The sequence below is a fragment of the Crocodylus siamensis genome, chromosome 2 (genome assembly GCF_052110815.1).
Source record: "Crocodylus siamensis isolate JL-2025a chromosome 2, ASM5211081v1, whole genome shotgun sequence".
Lineage (NCBI taxonomy): Eukaryota > Metazoa > Chordata > Crocodylia > Crocodylidae > Crocodylus > Crocodylus siamensis.
Window position 1 is genome coordinate 28132565 of NC_143396.1, and position 27677 is coordinate 28160241.

Genomic DNA, 27677 nt, shown 5'->3' on the forward strand with positions numbered 1-27677 from the left:
CAAATGGGGGAGGGAAAAAGAGAGGAATTGAGTTGTAACAATTTTCTTTGAGCCATTAAAGTCATGGAAGCAGGACTGGGACTCTGCAATGAAAGAAACTCTCTCTCTATTTAAGAAATCAGAAACCAACAGTGAAGCAAATAACCAAATCTGAAGCAGACACAGACAAGCACAAAGACTGTTCAAGTCACATTAGTATTCTCTGACAGACTCTCTTACTAGTGAGTCAGGCAAAGGCAGGACAGGTTGGCACCTTAAAGGACTTCACAGACTACAGCAATGAGGGCCAACTTCATGGCACACCTGCCAAAATTAGCACCAGTCTCCAAGTGCCCCGATCCTCCTCCTCTGCCCAAACTCCTGCTCAGCTTTCTGCTCACTACCCCATGCTCCCTTCCCAATCTCCTGCTCTATCTGCTACTGTACTCCACGTCTCCTCCTCAACTGCTGCATGGCAAGCAGAGATTATGCCACCTGTGGTACTTGTGCCACAACTGGGCTACTGCCTACTTCATGGCATCTGAAGTATGATGCTTTTCTGAATAAATTGGTTTTTAAGAGCACCTATACACAAGTAGTGAGGCTGCTCCAATGCACTGTAATTGCAGCATATCACAGCAGGCTCACTAAATTGAGTCTGTTGGAGCATGGCAAGTACTGGACTCTAGAATCTCATTGATCGGCATCCTGGTGTTTAAAAATGGCAGCGGGAGCAATTTAGTTAAAGCTCATTGAACAAGCTTTTAGCACCCCAGCACCATTTTTAAGCACTAGGATGCTGATACACTAGATGCTTTAAGAGCCACTGTAATTAAAGCACCCCTCCCTGTACTGTGTGTATATATAAACACCCTAAGATGTCACCCAGTTCTTGCCTTCTTGGGTGAAGTACATTTAGCTTCCAAAACCGATGCCGGGAACAAGTGCTCCCATGTGCTCATTTCACCCCCTAACCTGAGCATCTGGAGGTTGAGGAAACAAGCTATGAGAAGTAGGCAAGAAACAGCTCTGTATTTGCTGTATGCCAGAAGAACTCAGTTGTTTTTTCCAGGGAAATGATGCATTGCTTTGCACAATGGCTACTTACTTTTTTAAAAAGTGAGGTATGGCAGATAATTGCTTTCTGGTGCTTTAGAAAACTACATTCAAGACCATCCTGAATTTTTTCTGGCAAGCCCTCTTAAAAAAAAAAAAATAGAAGGCAGTTTCAGAGGAATTGCCAGTAGCGCTAGGTTAGCTTCAAGCACTGTGTGCATGCCACATGGTAGGCTAGTGCAAGCAACAGCAGTGCAAGCTTACTGTGGCTAACAGACTACAAATAAAAGAGTATGACACTTGTTCAACATTCTTTATTTCAGATATACATATCCTCAAATACTCCACCCTTTTGCCCTTTAAATTTTACATACATGAATATTACGAAAAATAAGGAGCAGTGCAGAGGGTCCAATAAAGAATTACACAAAAGAAAACTTCACTTTGGTGAAAGTTTACCTCAAGTTAACAATGAGCGAGTTGGGTAGGAATTCTGGTAGGTTTCAAAAGTTAAACTTGTATGGAAATTGAAAGTATAAATTTTAAAAGATGCCACATCAAGCCCTTTAAAATCCAAAAGTATAAAGGTAAGTACTGGACAGAGGCCAGTATGCAAGCAGGAACAGAAATTTTTAATCTGATGTCTATCAGGAATCATTAAGGACACTGATTGGCTAAAGTAAAAACAAAAAACAAAAACAAAAAAAATATTCCCATTCAGATAAAAAGGGAAACGAACAGGCTGAAATCATGAGATAGGAGAAAATATTAAAACAGAAACAAAAATATCCCCTTTAAAATACAAAACAAGACTGAGGAAAAAAAGTTTCCTTTTAATACTTGAAACCTTTGGGCAGTGGCAGCTTCTTCTTTGGTCACAAGATCTAGTCATCTATCTACCTACCTTTTCATAGCAACTGTCTTTTTCCTCTGCTCTTCCATACCCTAAAACTTCAAGTCATTGACATTAAAAAACTTGACACTGATTGTTAGGAAGGGGGAAAAAAAAAGTAAGGAGTAGTTAATCTGAATGGCTTGTTAAACAGCTTCACTGTAATTGGGTTCTGCTATTGTAGAAGTAATATTCAGCACTACTTAAATTGCTTTCTTTGCAAAAATCACAAGTCATAACAATGCTTCACTTAATTTAATTCCTGTACCTTTAAAAGTGTTATAATTACTGTGAATGTGTTTACAATAACTTGATTCTTCTCCTTATGAAACAAAACATATCTTTAAAAGCAGAAATTTAATTTTCTCCCAACACTGAAATGACCACTCTCAGTTGTTCATAAGGTAACAGATGTTTCTGAAGAAAACACCATGATCGTTGTTTGTAAACATTAAACCCACAACAGTAAGTACATCAAAATCCCACATTATCATCCTAAAATAAATCACAGAAGTTGACATGAAATACATAAAAATTTATTATGCATGTACCCCACTTCATTATCTGGAGGAGGAAATCTGAGGCAACAGTTTGGTGCAGTACAGACAAGCAAAGCAATATACAGTAGCTGCACACAGATTGATTTCTTTTGGATCACAACTAAATATTCTTACTATGACTGTTAGTACAGAAATGTTCTGCAATTAGAAAAATGAGAAGTCTCTCTCTCATGCTGTACAATTTCACGTATTCTTTGTTAGAAAAGAACTGGTCAGGTTTGAATCGTTCACGCCAACTTGCTAGGCTGTTGCCTCTGGAATGTTCAGCACAAAGGATAAGCTCCAGACATAAGTTAAGTGCTTTTCATGTGCAAACTGTTACTGGCTAAAGCTTTCAAAGTACATTTAATTACAGATATGAACACCCTGTAAAGATATGAGGATATGATAGAAGACCCAGAGGCCATTACAGATTCGTTAAGAGAAATGCTATGTTCCACTGCAGTAGTTCTAGTCCCTGATTAGGTCCTTCCAAAAGATAGAGTTTATGTTCATTTGTAGGAGATAGACCACTCTTTGACAGAAGCATCGTGGGATGTTGTTACCAGGGTATGTTCATCCAGCCATGCCACGCTGCTTACATGATGTAATCTATGAGCATCTGTAGGAAGAAACAATTTTTGGGGGGGGAGGGGGTTAAATGAAAAAAATGACAATGAATTAAGTCATTCTAGGCGTGCTCTGTAATGTAGTGCATTCTATAGCAGTGAACAGCTTCTTGTTGCAAGCAACTACACAGTTTGCCAAGACAACCATTATTTGAGTTGGATAGAAGAGTAGGCTAAACAATTGAGACATATAGAAGGGCAGAGACCAGTGATTCTCAATCAAGGTGCCATTAGATCCCTTGAAGGGTGTAGTGAGGTGTAAGGAGGTAAGCAAATGGAGATAAGCAGAGAAGCTAAGCAGACAGGCCTGTGTCAGGCTTGTCCCTGCCTGCATGACACCCCAGCCCTACATAAAGTAGTAAGCACTATAATATATAAATTAGTTTTTGAAACTGGGTGCCTCAATTAAAAAAAAAAGTCATGGAGGGGTGCTTCTAGCCCAGTGAGGGGTACCTTGAGACCAAATAAGGTTGAGAGCCACTGGCATAGAAAAAACACTTTGAGCAGCTCCAAAGGAGGAAGAGAAGCCAATGCTTGGCAGTGGGCATCAGCCATTATAGTATGCATGTAGAAACACAAGTGAACTAAACTGCCCCAACTTTGAGCCTGCATGAAACAAGGTTAAAGCTGGAGTGACTCTGCTAAACCTGTAGGCAAGGTTCTTTGAGGAGATGCAATATCTTTTATTAGACCAACTGAGGAGGAAAAAAAGTTCTAGGTAAGCTTTCAGGCACAGTCACACTTCTTCAGGCATAGGGAGTCTCTGCTGGTCTGAGATTCCAAGGAAACCTTTGGTAAACCTGCATTTTCACAGGCTCAGGCCAGTGTAACCAGTACTACCTAACAGCTGCTGCCCAGTTCAAGGCAGCAGCAGCTTTCTCCTCTTTGGACACCACTGCAAGTGTATGTTTGTTAGTGACCTACTTGCTACAAAAGTAGAGGATTAGTCCTGCAGCTCAAATCTTTCTAGCATATGAATGCAAAACCTACCTGGTATCTTGATGCTAGTCTCTGGGTCACTTAAGGTCCAAACATACACCATCATATCCATACCTCCAGAAGCAAAATGCTCATTGTCTGGTGACCAGGCAATGCAAACAATTTTTGCATGGTGTCCATAAAATACATTGTGTTCCTGTTTGGTAGTTTCAGAAAAAAAGGTGTTATTGTGCAAGCTAAGTTTTTTGGGGAGGAAACCACCTACAATTCTGCGATCTATTATGTTAACTGTTAAAAGGCAACAGTTTTAAACATGTTGCTCCGGTTCAATAACTGTGCATCTCAGGTGAAGAAACAGAAGGACATCTATGAAGCACAGCTATTATTTTAACATGTGGGAGTTGCTTAAGTCCTCATTTTGTACTATTTCATATTATACAAATCATTCAGACAGACAGAGACAGAGACAAGAATTCTAACACAAATCATTATAAAATGGCAGGACTGAAACGTTCAAGTAACCACACACAGTGAAGATGCCAGAACCAGTGTCCCATGCCAACAGAGACTGCAGCAAAGAACATTACTCTATGAAACCCCTATAGAAGCTCTGTAGAATATTTCAAGAATGAAATCTTAATTTTTTCTTCTAGATAAGAGTGTAAGTAGCAAGTGACAAAAGAAAAAAGTTTTTGGAACATCATCCAGGGCTTTTCAAAGTAGCTTTAGTCAGTCATGGTTACTTGACAAGACTTTTTTCATGTCAGCTGAAGCTGTGGTTGCTACTTGCCTTGATCCTTGCTATAAAATCTGATGAAAAATGAATAGAAAAATTAGGAATTTAAGTCTACATCTGTCCACTTAGCTGGACAGCCTTCCGAACAGACCATACATTGTGGCTGCATGGATCAGTCACTAGTCAACTGATCAAGATGATGCCTCATTGCTGTCCATTTAGCAGAATGCACAAAAAATATATGTCTGTGGACAAAGTGATGCACAGGGAAAGGCTAGCAAAGATCCACAGGAAACTAAATTCAACTGATGTTTCCATTATATAACCTACAGAGCAGGAGACAAAAAAAAAAAAAAAATGAAAACCCAAATCCTTGTTCAATGGCAGTCAAAAAAAGTAAAAAAAAAAAAAATAAAAAAAACACCAAAAAAAAAAACCCAGATGTTTTGCTAGTTCATAGCTTTACACCTCATCATTCATTTCTTCTTGTTTTTGGTTTACATGATGTTAAGTGCCTAGCTTTTCTAGTTGTCAACCTATACTACTCTTTCCCCACTTCACCCTAGGTCAGGGAATTCCCAGCCCAAAGAGCCATGTAATCAAGTCCACACAGCACTCTATACATCCAGAAATTTGGTGGAAGGGGAGTGGTGGCAACCGCATTGGGTCCACTGAGGATCTGGTCTGTGAGCTTAAAAGTTTGGTCACCACTGTCCTACATAATAACCTTGATACTGCAAAACTAGCTACTGTGAAAGTAAAAGCTTGACAGATGACAGCTGTAAGTTATCAAGTGAGCTTAATGGAATCTCGCTGCAATACAGCTTCGTTCACCTCTACCCATGTCTTATGAAGTTGAGACCAATGTTACCAATTACGCGATTACAAGAGTCTAGTACAGCAGTTCTTACCGCATAGCCATCAGCAACACTGAAGACAGTAACAACCTTGTTTGCATCACAAACTGCAAGAAAGGCACCATCATGAGAATATGCCAGGTCAGTCACAGCACCTTTAGCTTCCACAGTCCTCTCGGCATTTTTCAAGGTCGTTCCTTGGATTGAATATAAATGGACATTTCCATCCTGAAAGTTAATAATAAAATATCAAAGCTATACAAACAAACAGGAAGGATTACAAAGCTAGAGAACCTCAAGTCAATTACATCAAGGATTTCTTACTTTACGCACTAAAGGAGAAGCCATGGCTGAAGTCTATCAAGTCTGAAATAGGCAAGTGCTCTCTAGAACACAAGTATGGGTTTAAGGCTTCCTTGAAATTAATTTTGAATGCAGATAGATACAAATTTGATCCTTTATAAGAAATATATGAACGAAAATGAAGTAGGTGACCTGTATACAAAAGTCATGGTGATGTGCTGTTGAAAAAGTTGGAAAATGGTAACAGTGCAACAACTATTAGATCTTGGCTATAGCTAGTTTAAATAATATTAAAATGCTGCCTTTATTTTGTGCTCATAATCCAAGAGTTTGAGAGAGAGCAACCTTACCAATCCTCCCACGGCTACAGTATTGCCTCCTGGCTGAACTGCTACAGCTTCTGGCTCATAACCAGGATCATCGATTACAAAACATTTCTTCTTATCCTTCATCAAGATGATCTGTAAATACAAACTGGTTTGCTATAGACTGTTGCTTCAAATATCCAATAGGCCACATTATCTAATCATGAATATGAATTCATATTGTGAGTTGCCGCAGTGGGCATTTACAGGTCCAAAGGGAATACTGATTCATTCTCCAGATGGAAGGGTAATCCACAGAGCAGAATGGGACGCACGCTTGGTGACTAAGTTTTTTCTTGTGAGCACTTAAGTGACTCACAGGACTGTGACTGTGTTGGAACACGGAGTCTATTTTAGCAGCTGTAAGTGATTGACATGTTTTTGCACCTTAAAGTTCACTTTTGTTAAGCAAAACAAAACAGAGCAACATGAAAATGTAGAGTTTCATGTTCCACTTTTTTGGCAGACATACCACAAATAAGCAATATACCCAGCCCCGAGTGCCACTCTAATCCCCCGCTTCGTTTCCTGCTTCCTGTTCTCCGTGTTTCCTGTCCCCTCTCATCTGCTATATGCCACACAGAGGCTGCCCATGACACTTGTGGCACCCATGCATTACTGTGTACCCAGATGGACCAACAGCAATTTCCCTGCCTAGCTCCATCTAATGGGAAACTGTAAAATCAGAGCCAAAACTTAACTTCTTGATGATGCTAAAGAGATTCTTCCCCGCCCCCGCAAAAAAAGCAAAATATGTCCATATTAGATTTAAAATAGCTGAGTTATTCAGTGAATAAACACAATTCAGATGAAACACAACAGAAGATCTCTCTGCAGATGCGAAGATCTTGTGGGTTTTAAAGCCACATTTATTCTCTCGGTGTTTTTTTCAAGGTAGCATTCCAACAACAGTCAAGCAATCCATCTTATGCTGTCAACACAGAGTAAACAAGCTGGACCCATCTTTGGAGTTCTGCAGCTTAGTGAGCTAGCCAGAGGAGGTAATATAGTGGTTAAAATTAAAAAAACAGAAGAAAAGAATACCTGTTTCTGTATCTATTAAGATCAAGAATACTGATCACATCCATCATTATACAATGCTAGTGACCCGATAACATCATTTTAACAGCATTTAGTATACTGGTTATGAATACTTCCCTCCACCCATCCCACAAAAAGGATATAAACAAATCCAAATGCTCCTAAGTGACTGTAGATACCTATTTAAGATATGGGAATGCACATAATGTCTGCACATAAGGGTACGATCTAGAAAGTTTGATATTAATTTATTCCATCTGGTTATATAAAGAAGTGGCAGTTATGTTCCTTCATATTTCAATGAACCGCTAACCCTTCAACCATCCCATTCCTTTCTCCTCACCATGGTTTAACTAAGCAAATTTGTTTCCTCTACAGATTTAAAAATTGGTACCAGTCTAAGGCAGGATACAGCATTGATGTTTTATTCTGGAACAACTGTATGGCTTACTGAAGGAGTGCACCAATTTCAAAACTTATAGGAAAAAGTTATATAAACTGCAAGGAGTAGATGAGATAAAACCTCAACCAAAAATATCTTTGATCAGATTCTAGTCTACGCTGTGTGAAGTGGTTCAAGACAGCAAACTGATTCACAACAGCTGCTTCAATTACATTTACCATATGCTGTACAAGTCTCACAATTCACTAAATATTGTACAGGTTAAAACAGATCAGTTATTCTGATACTCACTTGTCCAATGCATACAACTACTGTATATCCACCAGGACCAACAGCTAAACATTTTGGTTGAACATCCATTTTTACAGCATCCAGACCACTGAAAGGAAGAACAGGTTGTTTTCCCCTGGTTGATACATTTGTTCAATAAAAAAAACAAACAAGCCACCAAACAAACTTAGAGGCCCAACATAAAAACCGTCTACTAAATACTTCCTGCAAAGCTACAAACGAAAAAAATTCACCCTTCATCTCTTACGTGTACTTAGTTATGTTTCCCTTAAAACAACTTATTTAATCATTATCTTCATCGTGGAACATACCATTATAGATTAAAAGTCCTGAGCAGGCACGTTGCCACCTACAGCTAGATTACTGTTAGAAGTCAGAGATGCCCAGGACCTATTAAGTATGTGTACAGATATTCATTTGTGCCAAAAGACGTTTTTCTGGCAGAAGGAACAGCCTAGGAGCTAGACTACTTCACAGTGAGCTCTCCAGCCAGTGGTACTAGATGGCTGTTGGGAAGGGGGCAGATTAATTAGTTATTTTGGCTGCTGAAAAAACAAAACAAAACTGCTAGACAGCCCCCAACCCCTTCCCAACAGCACCCAGCAACAGTGCCCCCAGGGAGGCAGGGTGGCTCCTGCCCCTGGCAAATGCCTCTCCCCAACCTGCCAATCAGCTAGCTAGCAAGCGAGATAGCTAGCAACAGTAGGGTAAGGGCACATCCTCCCATGTGCCCTTTTTCTTCCGTGCAGGAAAATAGCCCTGCTCCTTGCACTCCTCCAGGAGGATGCAAGGAGTGTTGGTGGGGGAGAGAGGGGGGTCGGGGCAAAGCACTCAGCTGCCATGGCAAGGCTCCAGAAGCCTTGCTGCAGGGACATGTCTGCCTGCTTTCAGGGCTGACAGTAGTACAAGGAGAATCGGGGCAAATTTCACCAAAGCAGCAAAGCTCCCAAGCCTGCATTGCGCCACCCTGCTCTGATCTGGATCAGCTGGATGGTACAGGCTACAAGCCAGACAAGCCATGAGCATAGAGCCTTTCCCCAAGCCCAGCTCCTGCACCTTCTGGCTTTTTTTTTTTTTTTTTTTTTTTTTTCCTTCCCCTCCTTAAAAGTCCCTGCCTCTGCCACCCAGCTGAGTAGGCAGGCAGTTCTCCCTGAGCTTAGCTCTCAGTGCCCAGCAGTCAAGCACAGCAAATGCCTGCTTCTTACATTAGGAATTCAGTTGCAAGCAGCTCACAGGGAGCAACTGGGGCTTTTCCATACACCAGCAGGTACCAGGAATAAGATGAGGGAAGGGGGGAGCAACTGCTTCCTTGTACCTTCTTCAGACCAGGCTAGACACAGGAGCCTTTTCCCCAGTTCCACTCCTGGTCCCCAGAAGGAGTTAAGCCCAGGGAAACGCATGCAGACATTCAGTTTCCTGGGAGAAATCTTGATTTAACCTGGATTGTTCCACAGTTACTTTCTCCAAGAGCAGCCATTTTTGCTCCAGGGGAAATAAACGAACAAACAAACCAAAAAACAAACCAAAGAAAACTTGAACATCTGCAGTTTTTTCTGCTAGAAAAACAACAATTCTCCCAGTACAAATTGAATGTCTAGTCTATACATCACCTAAGATTATCCAGTATGAAATAACCTTCCTTTACAAGGATAAATCAGCAGAGGCAATGGTTTCCAAAAATCTTAGAACTTATTTGTTCTCCCCAGTATAAAATTGGAATGCAAGAACTTATTCAAGCATTGCGGGCGCAGAGAAATCTGGCTGTACAAGAAGAAAATCAGAACTTTAAACTGCCCTGAGCAAAAAAATGTTTTTACTCAAGTATACCAAAGAACAATGTCTACTAGTTTCAAATAAAATGCAGGAAGCATTTCTACTGTTTCCATGGTAACTTGAAAAAGCCACACAAACTGTATAGCAAGGGTACCAAGCATCACATAGTATAAATCGCTTAAATCCTCTTGGTCCAAACCAGAGAGCCAAACAAGAGTTTAACTGACCTGTAGTCTTTCTTGCTGAGGCTGGTGTAACGCACAGTGTCATCCATACTGCAACTGACCAGCTGATCCATCTCATCTACAGCCATCCTAGAAACCTGGTTTGTATGGCCTTTCCCAGAAAAGCCATCATTCTCTCCAGTTTCAGAATCCCAATAATGTGCAAAGTAGAATTAAGGAAATAACAGATCTTGTATAGACAGAACTAGAGCACCCATATTCTATCCAAAACTAAGCATTGTCTCACTTATTCTGAAATGAACTAAACAAGATTTTGCTCGGATAATCAATTTATCACAGTAGCAAGGTATTTGCAAATACTGAAACATTAAACTTCAGATCTCTGAACCAAAATAATTGCACTTTCCAAAAGCATTATAGATTCAGAGCACTGAACAGACTCAACAGAAGGATAATAGCACAAGACACGCCTCAAAAAAAGGCAGGGAGAAATATGCAATTCTAAGTAATGCAGAAAGGAGCTAACAGGATGCTATAACCCTCTCAAAAGTGTCTCCACAGGGAAATAAGGGTAGAACTGTAGTACATGCCAAAAGATCTGTGCCAACTTAAACAATGTAGATACAGCAGAACATGTGTTAGCACACACTAGTGGCCAGAGTACACAGCCTCCAAGGAGCTGTCTTCACTGTTGCTGCCTGTGCTAGCTAGATTAGATTAGTGTATGCTAATTACACCTTTGAGACATACTGTCAGTCTAAGAACAGGAATTAGGTTCAAGAACACCCTGCATCAAGAAAGGGTGTTACTATAGTGAATGATATAGATTATGGATAAAGGTATACCAAAACAATTAGTTCAGCAGTAAAACCTAAAACTCTAGGATTTAAATAGCTATCTGAAGAAGACAGTACTAAAACAAAGATGAATTTGATTCCCAGAAGGATATTAATATGTCCATCATGACTTCCAGAGTAAATATAGGATTTTCCACCATTTTTATGCACCGTGAGACACTGAATTGATTTACTGTGACCCTGTGGAAGAACAGGAACATGTCTGATAAGTGGTTACATTTTTCACTTAATCAAAAATACACAAAAAACTAATCAATTCAAGAAGAGTTACTAACAGTTGAGAAAAGTACCATCCCATTTTACTTTTGATTACTACACAATCCCATCTAGGGTTCAAATGCCTAATTGTTTACAGTTAGTTCCATTTTGGTGTTAACAGCAATGCTATTTCTATACTCTGCATTCTTAAGAGGAATGAATTACCCACTATGAATAGGTCTATTACTTAACTTTATTGGAGTGGGATACAGTTATAGCCTTTTTCAGGCACGAACTTTAAATTATAACTCATGAGTAAGCAAACAGCACTTAGGAGACAGCTGAATACAATCACATACTTTATACCAGTTACCAGAAACATAGCAGAAATAGCAAATATCTGGGACATTTGTTTCTAGTTCACATAAAAGTGTAAGGTCCCATGAGATTGCTTTGTCAGCTAGTTCTATAATTCCCAAAATTGGAGCTCGACTATACAGTGATCCTGCTCACCTTGTTCACATCATGTAGCACTTAAAAAGGATGAAATAAGATACTCATAGGTGTCTTTTTTCAACTCTATGATGATTCCTTTGATGTCTTAAGGATGTTTCAAGCCTGGGAAGGCTATTTTGTTCGCTTAATTAAGACTATTAAGCATAGACAATGCATCAGAAATTGTTTTCATTTCTGTGACTTGTTAGTCACTGTTATAGTCAACAATATTAGAGTTTGACAGTTACAAGCTATTTTAAAAGCATTCTTTATATAGTCACCCTTTTAACAGGTGCTATTCCAGACAAGAATAGTACTAATACTAAATGGTGCGGTAGAAGTAATGCAGTTTGCTACAGAGAATACAAAGAGACAACATACCTTTATGACACGTAAAGGCTTACTTGGATTGTTCTTATCCAAATAATTGATGTAGCCAGAGAGGGAGACGCTCAGCAAATGGTCCTTTTGCCACAAGCAACCCAACTGCTGATCCAGAACATTTGATCCCATGTTAAATGTGTTGACTACAGAGTTAGCACCAACATCCCAAATTTTAGAAGTTTTATCTCCAGAAGCCGAAAGTAACTGGCTGCTGTCAGGACTCCAGCTAATCTGTAAAACAAACACCACTTAAGAGTATGTACTATTGCAAGCTTTTAGGTTTCGATGCAATTCATAATGGAATGCTAGATTTTTTTTATTTTGACTAGTGCAAAAATTTACTTACAGCATAAATTCCTCCATCATGTGCTTTATTTCCACCCAGAGAACAAATTTTCTCTCCAGTCTTTCCATCGTAAATAAAAATCTTGAAAAAGAAAAGCATGAATGAAACTTAAAGTGACAACCAAAAGGGATACACAAAGTGTTTGGGAAATGATATAAATGCATTGTACATCTAACACTTTTTGCTGCATAGCACAAATGGAAGTTTGTCCATTTTAAGTTAGGTCTTCAAAACAAATGCAAACATTTTTTAGCTATCAGATGATGTGACATTATAAATAAAAATCACCCTGACCCATACCGAGCACTGGTTCCTGACATTTGAAACAGTGGAGGTATTGTAATTATGGCTCCTACTGTGAAAGCAGCTGCTCTCAGTTAGTCATGAAAATCTGCCTACATGCAAGCAGCTAGCTATGGCAACAGCACTGCTGCACTTCTTGCCCTCCCAGGTAGAAGACCTGCATAAAGAAGGCTTGGATCCTATCTAAACATTTGTATTACATGCAGCTTCCTCTAGCAGTGGATGTGACATTATAATGGTATAGGACAAAGCCCCATTGAAAATACTTGAATGTTTCCCCTAGGTCTTCTGATTGATTACCTGTCACTGGGAGGGAGACTAGAAAAAGAAGTTGAACAAATACAGACTGCTCGGAACAACCCTATGTTTTGGTTGGGTCCGAGTAATATTATAGTACAATACTGAACAGTTTTAGGCCATCTTTTCTCAAAAGGAAAAGAGAATCTGCCTGTATTCTGTGATCCTCCTCAACATCACACACAAGGAGTAACCCACACACTGGTGGGGATACAGGGAACAACATCAAGGTAACAGCTCCTTTTTACCTGGCCATCTGCACTAGCTGTAGCAAACCTGTTCCCATCAGGAGAGAACCTCACACAGTTCACAAACCGGGTGTGGTCCTGTAGGAGACAGCAGGAAAAAAGTTTTTTTAGAAGCTTTAGACACAGCATATGCATTACTTGCTTGCTTGATACATCACCCATTAAGACTGAAATGCTTCCATAAAAAGCTCCTTGCCACTCAAGTCAGAAACTAAACCCTAGGGTAAGCCATGTCCAGTGGAGTCATCCGAATCAACTCAGCATAGGTAACCTTGGAAGATGCAGGGAACTATAGATGAGGCCAAGTTCCAAGGAGGAGCCATGGAATCAATGTTTACAGAACTCCAAGTAAAGCAAATGAGACAAACTGAGAAGTAGCAGTCAGTGCTTTGGGTCAGGATGAACTGGGCTGAACCGCAGCCCTTATAACAGGATTAGGATTTGGCCTCCAAACTCTGCCTCCCCACCCAAAATATTCTATTACTTCACCTGAAAGAAGTCCAAAGACTCAGGTTACAGGTAGGGGACATGGATTTCATATCTAGTTAGTAGAAAGTGTAACCAGTGTTTAAAGAGCTTTACACATTTTTTCCATTCTGCTAAGGATGCTGTTACCCTAGCACGTTTTCCAAAAATGAGCTGGCAAGAATGAGGTGTGGTCCCTAAATAAACTATTTAGGAATAGGAGAGACCATTCAAACTGGTGCTAGCCAAAATAAACATATTAAATAGAGAAGCAAATCAGGCCAAAAAACTTAGGCTAGGTACAGACATTACAGTTCTACCAGTATAAGTGATCAGGAACTGGTCTATGCCTGTAACAAAACAGAAGTTCAGCACACAAAACCAGTCTATATCCATAACAGAACAGAAATTTGGTGCACCTGGACCAATTTAAAAATGGCAGAACCCAGACTAAGATGTGCCTCCTCCACCCAGAAAAAAAGCAAATGCATTTTGTTCATTAAGGAAAGATTTGGGAGATTAATCAAAGTAAGTCAGCCACAGGCTGTCCTTAGTTTAAAAAAAATAAATAAAAAATTATTCCTTATGATCTTTCAAAAACTCTTAAATTTGTCATAGGCTGTTACAGAGCTTAATCTCCCTTCTCCTACCTTGAGCTCAGATGTCAATCTTTAAAGTAGGGCTGCCTTGAAAGACAGCAATACAGCGCGCTGCTTGCACACAAGACAAAGCAATATACTGTCACTTAAAACTTTTAAGGGTGGATTGGCAAAGTAAGTAGCTACTTTAGTTCCAAAGTATATTCAGGAATGACGTTTAATTAGTCTGAAGATCTCATAAAACAATTGTTTTGTTAAATTTAAAAGGAGGAAGAACTTACTTAGCTTGCTGTGTAAGATAAGATCTCTTTTAAATGAACATACAGGGAACAACAGGCATTTTACTTCCTTAGCTGACCATTTTATTACTATTTTTAGAGTCTCACTCTTACTGTAAGGACTGATCCATCTGCAGAAGCACTAAGAGACAAAATCCCACTCTGAAACTGATAAGCTGCAAGTAAAAGCCAAGAAAACGTGCTCAGGGCTTCTGAGGAATTTTCTGAATGGTTTACTTTTGGTCTCTCCAGTTTTCACTTTGTTACTTAAAAGCATTCATAATGCACTGGTGAAAGGGATCAGAAAGTAAGTTAACTAGCTACCTCCATTGTCCAAGATGAGCAATATGCAAGCAGGATTGACATAAAAGGAGGCACGTTGTAGTTAAGTTCAGTTTTAGAAAACACTGTGATATACTCAAATATACACATTCATCCAATTGCTGCTTAAAAGGTTAAATCTGTAAAACTTCTGATAAGATTTAGAGGGGTAGGGGAATCCAGCACCATTTTTTAAGTTGGATCTCCCCTGAAATGTTCTGTTAAGAAACTGTTGAACCATTCTGCAATTTCTTTAAATGGAAGACTCCCCAAAAATATACATTAAAAACGCCTTTTTTCAGTTACACTTCCCAGAAGCCCACAAGACTGACAAAAGTCCGAACAGAGACCGAACAAAGATGACACTGGAATTTAAGTTTGTGAATTGTTCAAAGGTAGATATTTAAGATCCGAGGATTGTTTAGTTTTCTCTTTAACTCATAATTTATTTTGCTTTGTAGATCTGAAATAGACCTTCAATTATATTCAATCATGAATTAAAAAGATACTCAGTGCCAGTTAACTTTAAAATGGAAATTGAGATCTTTTGTTATCTTCTTGGAGAGTTGCTCCAAGAACTGCAAGTATGCTGGAAAACAGTTGCCCATAATTAAGCTTACCTACAAAGTAAACAGTACATTAGACTCACGCTTATTGTAAACTTGAATTTGAATGGGGGTCCCTCAAAGAATGCAGCACAGTTGTCATCACTGCCAGTTGCCAGTCGGTAAGGCCTTGTTTGCTTTAGATCCACACTATTGATCACTTTGTTGTGCCCAGTGATCTCTCCTACTGAAGAGCCAGAATCCCACAGGAACACAGCTCCAAATCTATTTTAAAAAGCAGACAATACATAAACTTCTTGCGTAACTTTTAAGGATAACTCCTGAAGCATCTATGATCAGCATACTGACTACACTCAAATAAGAAGATAAGGTCATCTAGGCTACGCTTAAGATTAACTATTTACCCATGTTTGAATGTTTGACCTAGGACACTGATGGGTGCAGTCTTTCAGCCCCACAGGTGTGGGACCAAATCTGCACTCTGGATCCTGCATGGAGGGTCAAGCCTTTGGGTTCAGTCCAGTGTAGTGGCCCAGCCCCATGCACCAGATCTAGCTGCACATGCTTGTCCAAGCTGGTGCACAGCCTGACCTCACGTGCCAGCATGATCTAGCATGCAATGCAATTATTCAGCTGCAGAGCTTTCCATAGGTCTATCAATCTGGCAACAGGGAAGCAGTAATTAACACTGCCACCGCTCCCCCCCCCCACTGCCAAATTTTTGGACCAAAGAGGAGACCCATAGGCCAAATGACATAGCCTCATAGGCTAAAGCTGGCCTGAAGGTATAAGTTTGAGTACTACTGGTACAGGAGACAAAATGTAATTTCAGCTACTAAGAACGCAGTAGATGATAGCATAATGGCAAAAAAATATCAAAAGAAACCTTTTTTGGATAAAAGCTTTTAACAATTTAACAGCATCCCTTGGATATGTTATTCTAAGAGAGCTGTAACTTGAAGCTTAAAAACAAAACCTGTGAATGGTCTCCAAACAGTTAACAGACAGATAAAAGCAAACAGTATTGGATCCATTATCTTACTTTTCAGCCTAGAATTGATATTTAGCTTTAATATTACAGGTGTTCTAGGTTCTCATCTGTAAGACCCTTAGTTATTATCTAAGCTAAACAACACAGAGATCTGAAAAATCTATTGTAACTTCTTCTAGGGATACATTTCAGTATATCCTGGATGAAACAAAGAATACAGATTACACAAAATCACTATGTTAAGATTTGTCTAGTTAAATGCTGGCAGTTACTATTTCAGGGATACTGAAAGAGAGAACTACATTGACTTTATTATTTTTATACTGTTTGTTTTTCTAAAGTCAAACCAAATAAAGGACAATTTCTTTTGTCAGCTCTTATTTTAGAAGTTACATTTTGGAACAGTTAAATCAAAACATTTATTGTCAGAATAACACAGTTATAGAACAGATTCAATACCACGGGTGGGAAATTAAGGATTTTTTGGCAAACTGTTGTGGGCTAGATGCAGAGAGTTGGTGCTGTCCTGGCCCAACACAGCAGCAGGGGGCAACTGATCCTATTCAGCCCCATACTTGTCACCATGGGTGGCAGACAGACCGGGTGGGTGGGGTCTTCATGGAGTCTGGCCCCAGGCCCCTGCAGGCAGGGCACATTTGGCCAGGTTGTTGGGATGGGGCTGCAGGCAGCAGGATGTGTAGGTGGGGCTAGGATCATGGGCCCAGGGAGAGCTGTGATATGCTCCCCACATGTCCCTGCAACAGGTGCCAGTTCTGTTGGCAGAAACACGCCCCAGGCCTGGCGCTGTCACTGTCCCACAATCCCACCCATCCATGCCACTCCACGACACTGGTCCCTGCCCGCCAACAGCCCCATCCCATCTATTTTGTCAAGTATGCCCCGTCCACAGGGGTCCTGGACTGGTGTCCATGGAGGCAGTGCTCACCACCCCCACCCCCCAAAGTCCATCTGTTCTAGACTGGCCTCCCCATTCCTAAGCCTGCCAATCTTCCATGCTAGCAAAAGTATAAATCACCAAATGCAGCTATAGGACAGATGCTTCAGTCAAGTACATAAGGGTGACTGGTGGTGGACTCTGAAGTGCAATTACAATAAGACTACTTATACCTTTATGGACAATGCAAAATATTGATCTCATCAACATGCATTTTTCTAAAAAACACAACTCTTAAAAAAAGGTAAAACAAATTCCCAATTAATAAGACCCTATTGTCCTGAACTGATGCATTTAAAAGAAACGTTGTGCTGCTCTCCCTACTCTGTCTTTTCTAATCAAGTATTCTACTGAAATCAGACGTCCCCAGGGTATAAACTACTCAGAAGTCCTTTACCTCACAACACAGCTACAAAAATTCTGCTGGGGAACACTGAATCTGGAAGTCTAAAAGAAGAATGAGACATTTTTTCCTTAATGGAGCATAAAGTTTTCTTCATTAGTAATTTAAAACATACCATAAACTGTGTTCTAACAAAAACAAACAAACAAACGAATCCCAACAACTCACTTTTCTCGTCCTTCTCCAACAACTGCAATCCTCTTGCTGTCTTCAGTCCAAGCAATATCCTTTATTTTTCCTGCAAAAGGCTGATATTCATACTTCAGTAAGTGTTCCTTCTGTGTGGTATCCCAGATTCTAAGCTTTCCAGAGACATCTGTCATAAACACAGCAGTACATTACTATCACTGTGCCACTAGGACTCAAGTAGTCACATGACTCAATCTGTCACAGTAAAAAATGTTCAGCCATATTGAATGACAGTTCTAAACACCTACCATAATAGACCGTTATACTCCAAGATTCCTTTGGACTCAGGTTAATTTAAGACTGTTAATAGCAGTGATAGACATGGCAGCATTTTAGATACTTAGGAGTGAACACAGACTATTTATAAACAGTTGGGACTCAATTTAAGCCAAGAACTTCTACATATATTAAAGTCAGATGTGCATTCACATGAATTCAGATGCCCGATGGATCAAGTGCATGTACAAATACCTGATCTATTCACTGTGTACACAGAGAAGTTAGATGCACATGAAATCTATAGTCAGGCACATACAAAGCACAAAGGACAGAAATTTGTTCAACCTCTGGAGTAGCAGTAACATCATCACTGTTTAATTTGAGAGAGAAAAAAAAAAAAAAAAAAATACATGTACCACACTTCTTAACAGCTCGAGGAAAAAAAAAAAAAAGGTTTAGAAAGTTTCAAGGAAAGAGCCCTATGCCACATGTGCTACCTTTGCTACTTGCATAACTGTCTACTAGCTGACCTGCTAAAAACTGACACCCATTTAAGAGCAAGCAACATTCTCAAGTAGACCACAAATGAGGAAGGATTCAAAAGTGACCTTAGAGTGCAGAAGAATTCAGTCAAACTGAATTTTACACAAGGGGGTGGCAACCTACTGTCCATGGGACTTTGTTCATTCCATATCACATTGTGTGGTGGGAGAAGTGGCAGCAGCTGGATCCTAGGGCCATCTTACTATGGACCCAAGTGGGTCATTCCACCCCACAGCCAGAAAGTGTCCCCCACCACTGGTCTACACACCACCTTTGTGTAGTTTTGCAAAAACTGGCTCCCAATCATTTTTTAAGCCTCCTGTCAAGTGCTCACAATATATGACCAGTTTAGTTATTTAAAGAAGAGGTCCATAAAAGGGAACTACTAAAGCATCATAGAAATTCAAGACAGCAGTTCTGAGGGATGAAGTCAGAAAGATTCTGTTTTTAGGAATTCCCACTTTTCTGAAATGGAGTACAACTTTCTGCATTTTTCTTCAAAAGTTACAGAAGACTGTCAAGGAGCCCGTGTGTTACTCTGCTAGATAAAGAAGTGAAGCACTCTGCTTTAAATTCTCATGTATACTTATGCTACCCCACCAATGGCACCTCCTGACATACAGTATTTAGGGTGCTTTGAGTACAGAGCTATACAAGCCAAGCAGGGTTAACAACCAGCAAACCCAATGTTTTAGCTGAAGACCTTAAACAGGGATTTTATAGTAATGGCACAGCTCATGAAACAATTCCTTTCTTCTCATACTTGGAGACCTCCATCATACAACACCACTGATCACACAGCTGACTGAACCTAGAATTCAGGCTCCATGCAGACCACATTCTTATGCTGCAGGCTCAGGAAATCCATTACCTATAAGCAATACTATTGCAGTGCCTAGGGCCAGGACTCTCTGCCAGGCTCTACAAAACACCAACAATTGTCCAGGGGTTAATATCTGGAAAGTTTTAGTTTCACTATTATGCCAGGGGCTTACTTAAGAAGTTGTAAGACATTTTTCATCTTCGTTTTCTGAGGAAAAAAGTTTTCTACTTGACAACGGCAAGCAGATTTATCAAAAAACCCCAAATATATTTCTGTTCAAAACAAGGGAAGGTCAACTAAACTCTCCGGTAATCGGCACCTTACAGGCCGGCATGCTCTGTTAACCAGCACGCTGGCTTGTAAGGAAAAGTGAAGCCAGAAGTGCCCACCATGGCACTTCCTCTTTCACCGAGCCCCCGCAGCCCGAGGCGAAGCAGCCTGCGCTGCCGAGCCCCAATGGCCCAGGGGCATAACAGGCTGCGCAGGGCCCACCTCCCTGCCCTGCGGGGCCTGTGGGAGGGGCGGCAATGGCTCAGACATGGCGGCCTAAATAGGCAACGGATGCCTGTTCTGGCCACTCAGTTAACTGACATACTTTGTTATCTAGCATCCCTCCATTTCCTGGGGGATGCTGGATAACAGAGTTTTTACTATATTACCATTTACTCTACAATATTTGATACCATCATCTTTAAAGTTTCCATTACTGATTGTTTTCTCATCTAACAAATATTGGTTCTCTCTGATAAAGTTTGGCATTATGTGGGCATATTTATTTCCTGGTTTAGTCACCATCAAAAACATCTGCAAGAATTCCTACTATAGGAACAAGACATTCACCTGGCATATATTCTCATAGTGTGGACTCATACACTCCATTTCAGAGAACTGAGAAAAAATTTATGTGAGTCAGCATTCGCACCATGGGAAATTGCTGTGGTCAGAGCTGCAGTTTAGGTTATAGGCCTAAAATCAAATCATGCTAGATTACCAGCACAAAGAAAACCAACAACTTTTTTTGCTCTTGACAGACAGACAGAGACACTCTCTCACCCTAAAAGGAATCTGATAGCATATTTGCAACCCATCAAGGGCAAAATTACTTCACTTCACAGTTCACTTAGTCCTGCTGCATACACAAGAATACCTAGAGCTAGAAGACAAAACATTAACGGTCTATATCCAGGTACAGTTTTTTTTTCTAAATACTCTACAAACCATCTTCTTGTCAAAGAAAACAAGTGCAGTAAGTGCAAAATTATGGGAAAAAAAAAAAATACTATGGGGTTTTTTTTTGGCTTGTTTTTCTTGTTACTAGATCCTTATTAAGAATAGTATGTGGTCTTTATATGTAAAATTATGTTCCAATGAATTTTATTCAAGCATTTTAAACAGGCCTGTCCATGTAAATCGCACCAGTATGGACAGTGATACCCTACCTCCAGATGCTATGTAGAATCCACTGGGTGCATACTTGGCAACCACTACTTGATGGGCATGCTCGGTGTAGATGTCTGCAATTGCTGGATTCTATTTTAAAAAAAAACAAAAAAAAGTAGTAAAACTTCTGGGCATTTCTCATCAGAAACAGATTTAGAGTTTCCAAAAAAAAACCAAACAAACAAAAACAAGCAAACAAACAAAAAAAAAACACTGTTTAAACATAGAGGCTAAGTCACTGTCCACAGGGGAGGGGTGAGGAAAGTAATGGCAGATGTGCCATTCAATAGCAGGGGAAGTTATTGCTTTGTGTCACCTAAATAACATAGGGTCTATCCTAATGACTGTCAAATCCTAGTACAGATGGACAATACAAGCAATAAGGACCATTTTAAGCACCTCTACTTTTAGTGGTCACTTTAACAAAATTAAACATCTAGAAGTCTCAAGTTATTCATCATTCATAGGGAGAGACTCTCGTCCATTCATTTCAGAAGATGCACTAAATGTCATGGTAATATTGGCACTCTCCTCAGGAGATGCTGGACTCAGAGCACATATTTTGTACTGTAAAACTTGCAAACTCTTAACTGTAAAAGATCTTGCTCTTGGAATACTTTCAATCTGTAGAGACTTACCATTACTTGCCTCATATAAGAGTGCTTTTCTATTCTGCACTCTAGTACATTTCTAATGGTTGACTGCATTTCTAGCTACAATAAATTATAAATTTTTTGCATCTTAAGAAGAAGTGACCCAGCTCCCTGCCATTCCCCATTTTCATAGACATTAGAGCAGGAAGGGACCTCAGAAGATCATTGAGTCCAGCCCCCAACCCAAAGGGCAAGAAGTCAGCTGGGGTCATATGGTCCCAGCAAGCATCCAATTTTCTCTTGAAGATGTTCAATGTAGGTGCTTGACCCACCTCCGATGGCAGACTGTTCCAGACCTTGGGGGCTCAGACAGTAAAGAAGTTCTTCCTTATGTCCAGCCTGAAACAGTCTTGCACTAGTTTATAATCATTCAACCTTGTCATCCCTTGGGGCACTCTGGTGAACAAGCATTCCCCCCAGATACTGGTGATCACCCCGATAAACTTATAGGTGCCCACCAGATCACCCGAGCCTGTGCTTTTCCAGGCTAAAAAGCCTCACGGCTCTCAGCCTGTCGTCCTAAGGTCCGTTTTTCTGACCCCTTGATCATGTGCGTGGCTCTTTGCTGGACTCTCGCAAGCTTCTCCACATCCTTTTTGAATTGTGGGGCTCAAAACTGGACGTAGTACTCCAGCTGCGGCCTCACCAAGGCTGAGTACAAGGGGAGAATGACGTTCCAGGATTTGCTTGAGAAGCATCTATGGATGCACGCCAGCATTTTGGTCGCTTTACTAGCTGCAGCATCGCATTGCAGGTTCATGTTCATCTTGTGGTCAACGATGACCCCCAAGTCTCTTTCTTCTGTAGCGCTAGCCAGCGTAGCACTGCCGAGCCTATAAGGATGCTGCAGGTTTTTCTTCCCAAGGTGGAGAACCTTGCATTTTTCAGTGTTAAACACCATCAGGTTCTCATCCGCCCATTTGCTGCATGTCTGAATTTTAACTATGCAAGACATGTTAACAGTTTTACTAAATGCAAATTAATGTTTTCCCTATGCTGGGTTCCATCTTTTGGAGAGCCAGAAAGTTTGTTAATAAAGGTAATAGGTAGTTCCAGTTTTACAGCACAGTTAAAACAGCCAGAAGTTAAGTGGCTAGAGAGACTGGATTTGAAAGATACTGACTTATAAAAAACACAGAACATTTAAGGGTTCTTTTGTTTAGGTTGTTTTTCATTCTACTGTTAGAGACTTCATGGGGTGCCAGGCATTATCAAAAAAAAAAAATAAAAAAAAATGATACATAAAGTTTTCAGTTAATTTTTTTCATGCATATACGACAGCATAAACCAATGTCCTGTGTTTGAGTGCCTTTTATAAGTTCAAGAGAGGCTTTCAGATAATCTGACAATAGTAATTAAAAACAAAACAAAAGCAAAACCCCACAGTGCTACATTTGCTCCTGCTAAGACCATTAGCATTTTAAAAGTACTAGAGAGCAAGTAAAATACATTCAGCGACATGCAACAGTTTGCTATGTTTGTGTAGCTCCTCTGGAATATTGAAACAGAGCTGCTTATGACAGTGAGGCAGTGTGAATTCCAAGCTTTACAAGCATCCCTAGTCCCCCTGGCTAGCTGTCCTTTCCCAGGACTGGTTCAGGATTTTGAAGCAAGTCTTAGAATTTTGTCAGGACAAGAGACTGTCAAATCCTAATATTTTACTTGGTATTTTACTCTAGTAGCAATACTGGAGCTCTGAGCATTGAACTCTGGTAACTTGCTCGGTAACCTGGCTAGACCAGAACAATTTCAGTTGCCATTAGGAGTACTCTGACATTTTTATGCAGGGATTTCATGGTCCCCCCCTAAAAAAAAAAAAAAGTCAGCCTGTTTGGTTGGAGAACTGGGAAGGGGGGTGAGGAACGCAGAGTTGTTATATTTTCTCTGGCCTTCCCTAGTTTTGATGGGTAATGGTCCTAGACAGCGAGGTCATTAATTAGGATAGGCATAGTGCTTGACTGGATAGGTTTATTTCTAGCTCACATACTTTCTTTGACTGTACTATTTAAAGCGTAATGCATTAGTATTATATACTACTGACACAGAACTTAAATAGTATGTAGTACCAGAAGCTTCTGGTTTTAGGATGATTAGGATTTTCTTGGCCAAGTGACCATGGCAGGAAAAAACACAAATAACCGCCCCCCCTCCCCCACACAGATGACCACATACAGCATTACAAAAAGGAGGTTATTTTATTTACTTATTTTTGTTTAAAGGAGAAACCTCCAGAAAACATTTTGAAACAAGAAGTTTACAAGGGATCAAATACTCAATTCCATTTTTGTTTAGTTGAGCATGGGAAGCACACCTTTGGGGTTCTGGCAGCTAGGTTTGAGAGGAGCAGAGAGTAAAGATTTAACAAGGAAAAATAAAAACCAAATCACTGAATGAATAAAGATTCCAGAGATGCACTTTCGGACAAATTCATTGTAATGGATGTCTGATCTTCCCACCTACAATGCTTTTTTCTTCAGCAGAAAAGCTTAGGTTACCACTGAGAGAGGGGGAGAGTTGAGAGATTTGCCAGTGAATACATCTACATATTACAGCTAGTGTTGAATTCAGAGCAGAGCAGAGCAGAAAGAGCCTAGAGACTATCCTCCCCCCAACGCATTTCAATAGGATGCCATCTTTGAAGCTTGATGGTTACTATTATCATTCAAACAGTATACTTAACATGACACCCTGATACCCATATAAAGAAACACCCTGCACTATTAAATGTACCTGCCGTCTCCTGAGGTTTCATTCATTTGAAAAGGACTGCCCTAGGCTCAGGGCTGAAAGCCTGCAATATGCAGACATTAGCCTGTCAGTCAAGTGACTGACAACCCTTTGGATTCTTGGAGCCTGCGGAACGGGGAAGGACTGGATTTCAGCAGAGGGGCTGGCCGGGTGCCTTCCTCCCCGAGCAGAGCCTAGGCCTAGCACAGGCAGCGCGGGGTCACTATTAGCCAAATAAAGGTATTCCCCTGCCTCCCTATGCACCAGCCAGCTGGCTGGGAATCTGGCAACAGGGACATGCGGCTCATGTAAGACAGCCTCCCTTGCTGCGAGAGGCAGAGATTTCAGACATCAGGGCTGGAAGGGACCTCACAAGATCATCAGATCCAGCATCCGGCCCACGGGGCAGGAAGTCAGCAGGGGTCCGATGAACCAGAGACTCAACCCCTTCCGCAGGATTTTCCACAGGTCTCCCCACAAGGTCCTGACCCAGTCGCACCCTCGCCGGGCCCTTTCTGCTCTGCCCTCCACGCGCATGGCAACAGCGCCATGCCAGGGCAGTGCAGGAGACCTGCCAAGCTGGGAGGGGACCCTACAAACCAGGGGGGAAAGACGGAAGGAGAATACATTACGTCGATGTTCCTGATGACGACACACTTCCCGTTGGCGTACAGAAAGCTGTTGCCTTTAGGATCCCCTCCGAGGATCTTGGAGACGCCCCGCTCCACCTGGGGGAGGCTGGCGAACACCTTTTCTGCGGAGATGCAAAGAGGGGTGGAAAGGGCGTCAGGCAGGGCCCAGGCTGACAGGCGCCCTCACTTGTTGCTGACCGCAGGCGCGGCGGGGGGAAGGGAAGGGAAGGGAGGCGCCGCAGGGGCTATGCCCCCTCCCCCCCCGCGCTCGCTGCGCACCTGCGGGCGCGGGAAGCAGGACCCCACTGGACTTCGCCCACCGCCCCCGCCCCGGAGCCACGCTCACTCACTGATCTCGTACGGCATCTTCGCCCACTTGTTAACGGCGGCGGCGACGGGACGCGCGAGCGGATCGGCCTCGCCCTGCTGCTGCAAGCGGCGCGGAGCTGAGCGGAGCAGGAAGCGCCGGCAAAGCACGCCGCCCGCCGCTGCCTTTGACCATATATAGTCAACTCTGCTCTGCCGAGCGCCGCCGGCAGCTGCGGTTGGCCGCCAGCCCCGCCCCGTGCCCGTCCCCGGAAATGCCGTCACTCCGCGCGACCCCGCCCCAAGAGAGCTGAGCGCAGCCCCGCCTCCATGTCTGCGCATGCGCGCGGCTCTCTCCCATCCCGCCGTGCTGCTACACACATGCGCATTGCGAAGGTGAAGCCGAGAGGAAGGGCGCGGCTGCCCTCACTCGCGTTGCCAGGTGCACGATGGTGATCTTGTTTGTGCGCAGAGTTCAACCTTCGATCGACAGTAGTATTCAAAATGTACCATAAGCAGGTAATGGACGCAGCATATGCAAAACCCAAGTCACTCTCAGGGAGTCTTTAACTGCCTTTTGGGGGTTTTGTTAAATTTTCATGTTCCCACCAAATCGGTTCCAAATCCGTGAGTCATTCAGGAACCACGTGTGGCCTTGCTACTGGCGAGCATCTTCCACCCCCACCACGGGCTTTAGATGCTTTCAAATCCTCTGGCAGGCATCCTACGTGCAGACCCAAACCTGGAGGCTTGGGGTTCGGATGCCCCCGAGTTTCACTTGCCCTCAGCCGTTAACTACAGGTGCAAGCTAGGGAGGAGTCTCCCGTTTCCATAAAGTGGGCATAAAGCCAAGGTTAACTCTACATTACTTACATGGGTACTACCCCGTGCCAGCAGAGTGGTCTTCCCTGGGCACAATTAGGAAGCCATTGCGGTGATCACAGTATTTCCCCTAGGTAAGGATAGACTCCAGGGGTAGGCAACGTTTTTTGGCTGGAGTGCTGAAAATCCCCACAGATGCCTACCTTGCAAGGTGCTGGAGTGCTGGCATGCCAGAAAAACAGAATGAGGGCAAGGGGTACATAGCAGGATGCCTTGCTTGTCCCCCTTGCCCCCCACCCAAAGGCCCTGCCCCTACCCCTACTGCCCCTTGCCCCTGCCCCCCAGCCCAGGCTCTGTGGCTGTCAGCAGCTACCCAGAACCTGGGCCAGCTGCAAACATCTGCTGCCTCTCTGCCCCGGCCCCGGCTGTCTCCCCACCCCAGACCTGGCCCCGGGATCAGGAGAGGTAGCACATACTGGCAGTGCTCCCCGCTGTGCCACCCTCGCTACTTCTGCAAAGCCGCGTTGGAACCCGGTGGGGCAGGGCGCAGCGGGGGGTGCAGAAATCTGCCTGCTCCCACCTCCCCGCTGCCCTGCCACAGTTCCCCTGCAGGTGGAGGCAGCAGTGAGGGGCACAACCCTGTGCTGCTACCCACGCCATTCCCGTGCACACGGGAAGTGAGGCAGGGCAGCAGGGAGCAGGCAGCTTTCTCCGCCCCTGCTGTGCTCTGCCATGCTGGGTTCCAATGCGGCTTTGCAGAAGTGGCGAGGGCAGGACAGTGGGGAGCACTGTTGGTATGTGCTGTCTCCACGGAGCCCGAGGCTGGGGCTGTGACGCAGCCAGGGCTGGGGCCAGGGCGAAGAGGCAGCAGATGTTTGCAGCTGGCCCAGGCTCTGGATAGGTGCTGATAGCCATGGAGCCCAGGCTGCTTGCAGCAGGGCTTTCACGGGAGCAGCCTGGGCTCTGTGGCCATCAGCAGCTACCCAGAGCTGGGGCCGGCTGCAGCCCGGAGGCTACAAACAACTGCTGCCCTGTGGCCCGGCTCCGGCCCCCGGCTGTCTCCTGGCCCTGGGCTCTGGGAAGGCAGCAGGTGCCGGCATAGCTTCCACTGGGGCAGGGAGGTAGCAGCTGTTTGTAGCCTCCCAGCTGGAGCTGGCCCCGGCTCTGGGAAGCTGCTGATAGCCGCAGAATCCAGGTTGCTCCTAGCAGGGCTTGAGGTATCCTAGCTGCCTGCTGGGAGCAGCCTGGGCTCCTTGCTGGCAGCAGCTACCAGAGCTGGTGCCGGCTGCAGCCGGGAGGCTGCAAACAGCTTCTGCCTCCCCAGCCCTAATACATGCTGAGGAAAATGGCCTCACGTGCCATGCTTGGCACGCATGCCAGGGGGTGCCGATCCCTAGCATAGACTATGCTTGATCTGACCCTTCCAGAGGCTGAGAAGCAATGCCATCAGCACTTTCTTATGGCTACTTGCCTCCAAATGAGGAAATGCTTTACCTTCGATGACCCAGTTCTCACTCACTGGCAGCTTACAGTGAACAATATAAAGTAAAGAAGACAAAGAATTATTTGCATACTTCTTTCCATATTTTTTCAGTGTACGATAGTTTTTTTAGCAAATACAATAATTTT

At 42.6% G+C, this 27677-nt stretch overlaps 1 protein-coding gene across 1 annotated transcript; it reads right to left on the reverse strand.

Moving 5' to 3' along the window:
• Positions 1–1334: 1334 nt before the first annotated feature.
• On the reverse strand, positions 1335–25486 carry WDR1 (WD repeat domain 1). Its single transcript, XM_090035594.1, has 15 exons — positions 25271–25486; positions 24921–25042; positions 20908–20998; positions 17863–18010; positions 15429–15609; positions 13117–13194; positions 12269–12349; positions 11920–12153; positions 10936–11025; positions 10031–10185; positions 8031–8118; positions 6281–6391; positions 5682–5855; positions 4086–4230; positions 1335–3088 (listed from the first exon to the last, which is right to left on the reverse strand). The coding sequence occupies exons 1-15, from the start codon at positions 25284–25286 to the stop codon at positions 2979–2981; spliced, it is 1824 nt and encodes a 607-aa protein (XP_089891720.1). The 5' UTR covers positions 25287–25486; the 3' UTR covers positions 1335–2978.
• Positions 25487–27677: the final 2191 nt, after the last annotated feature.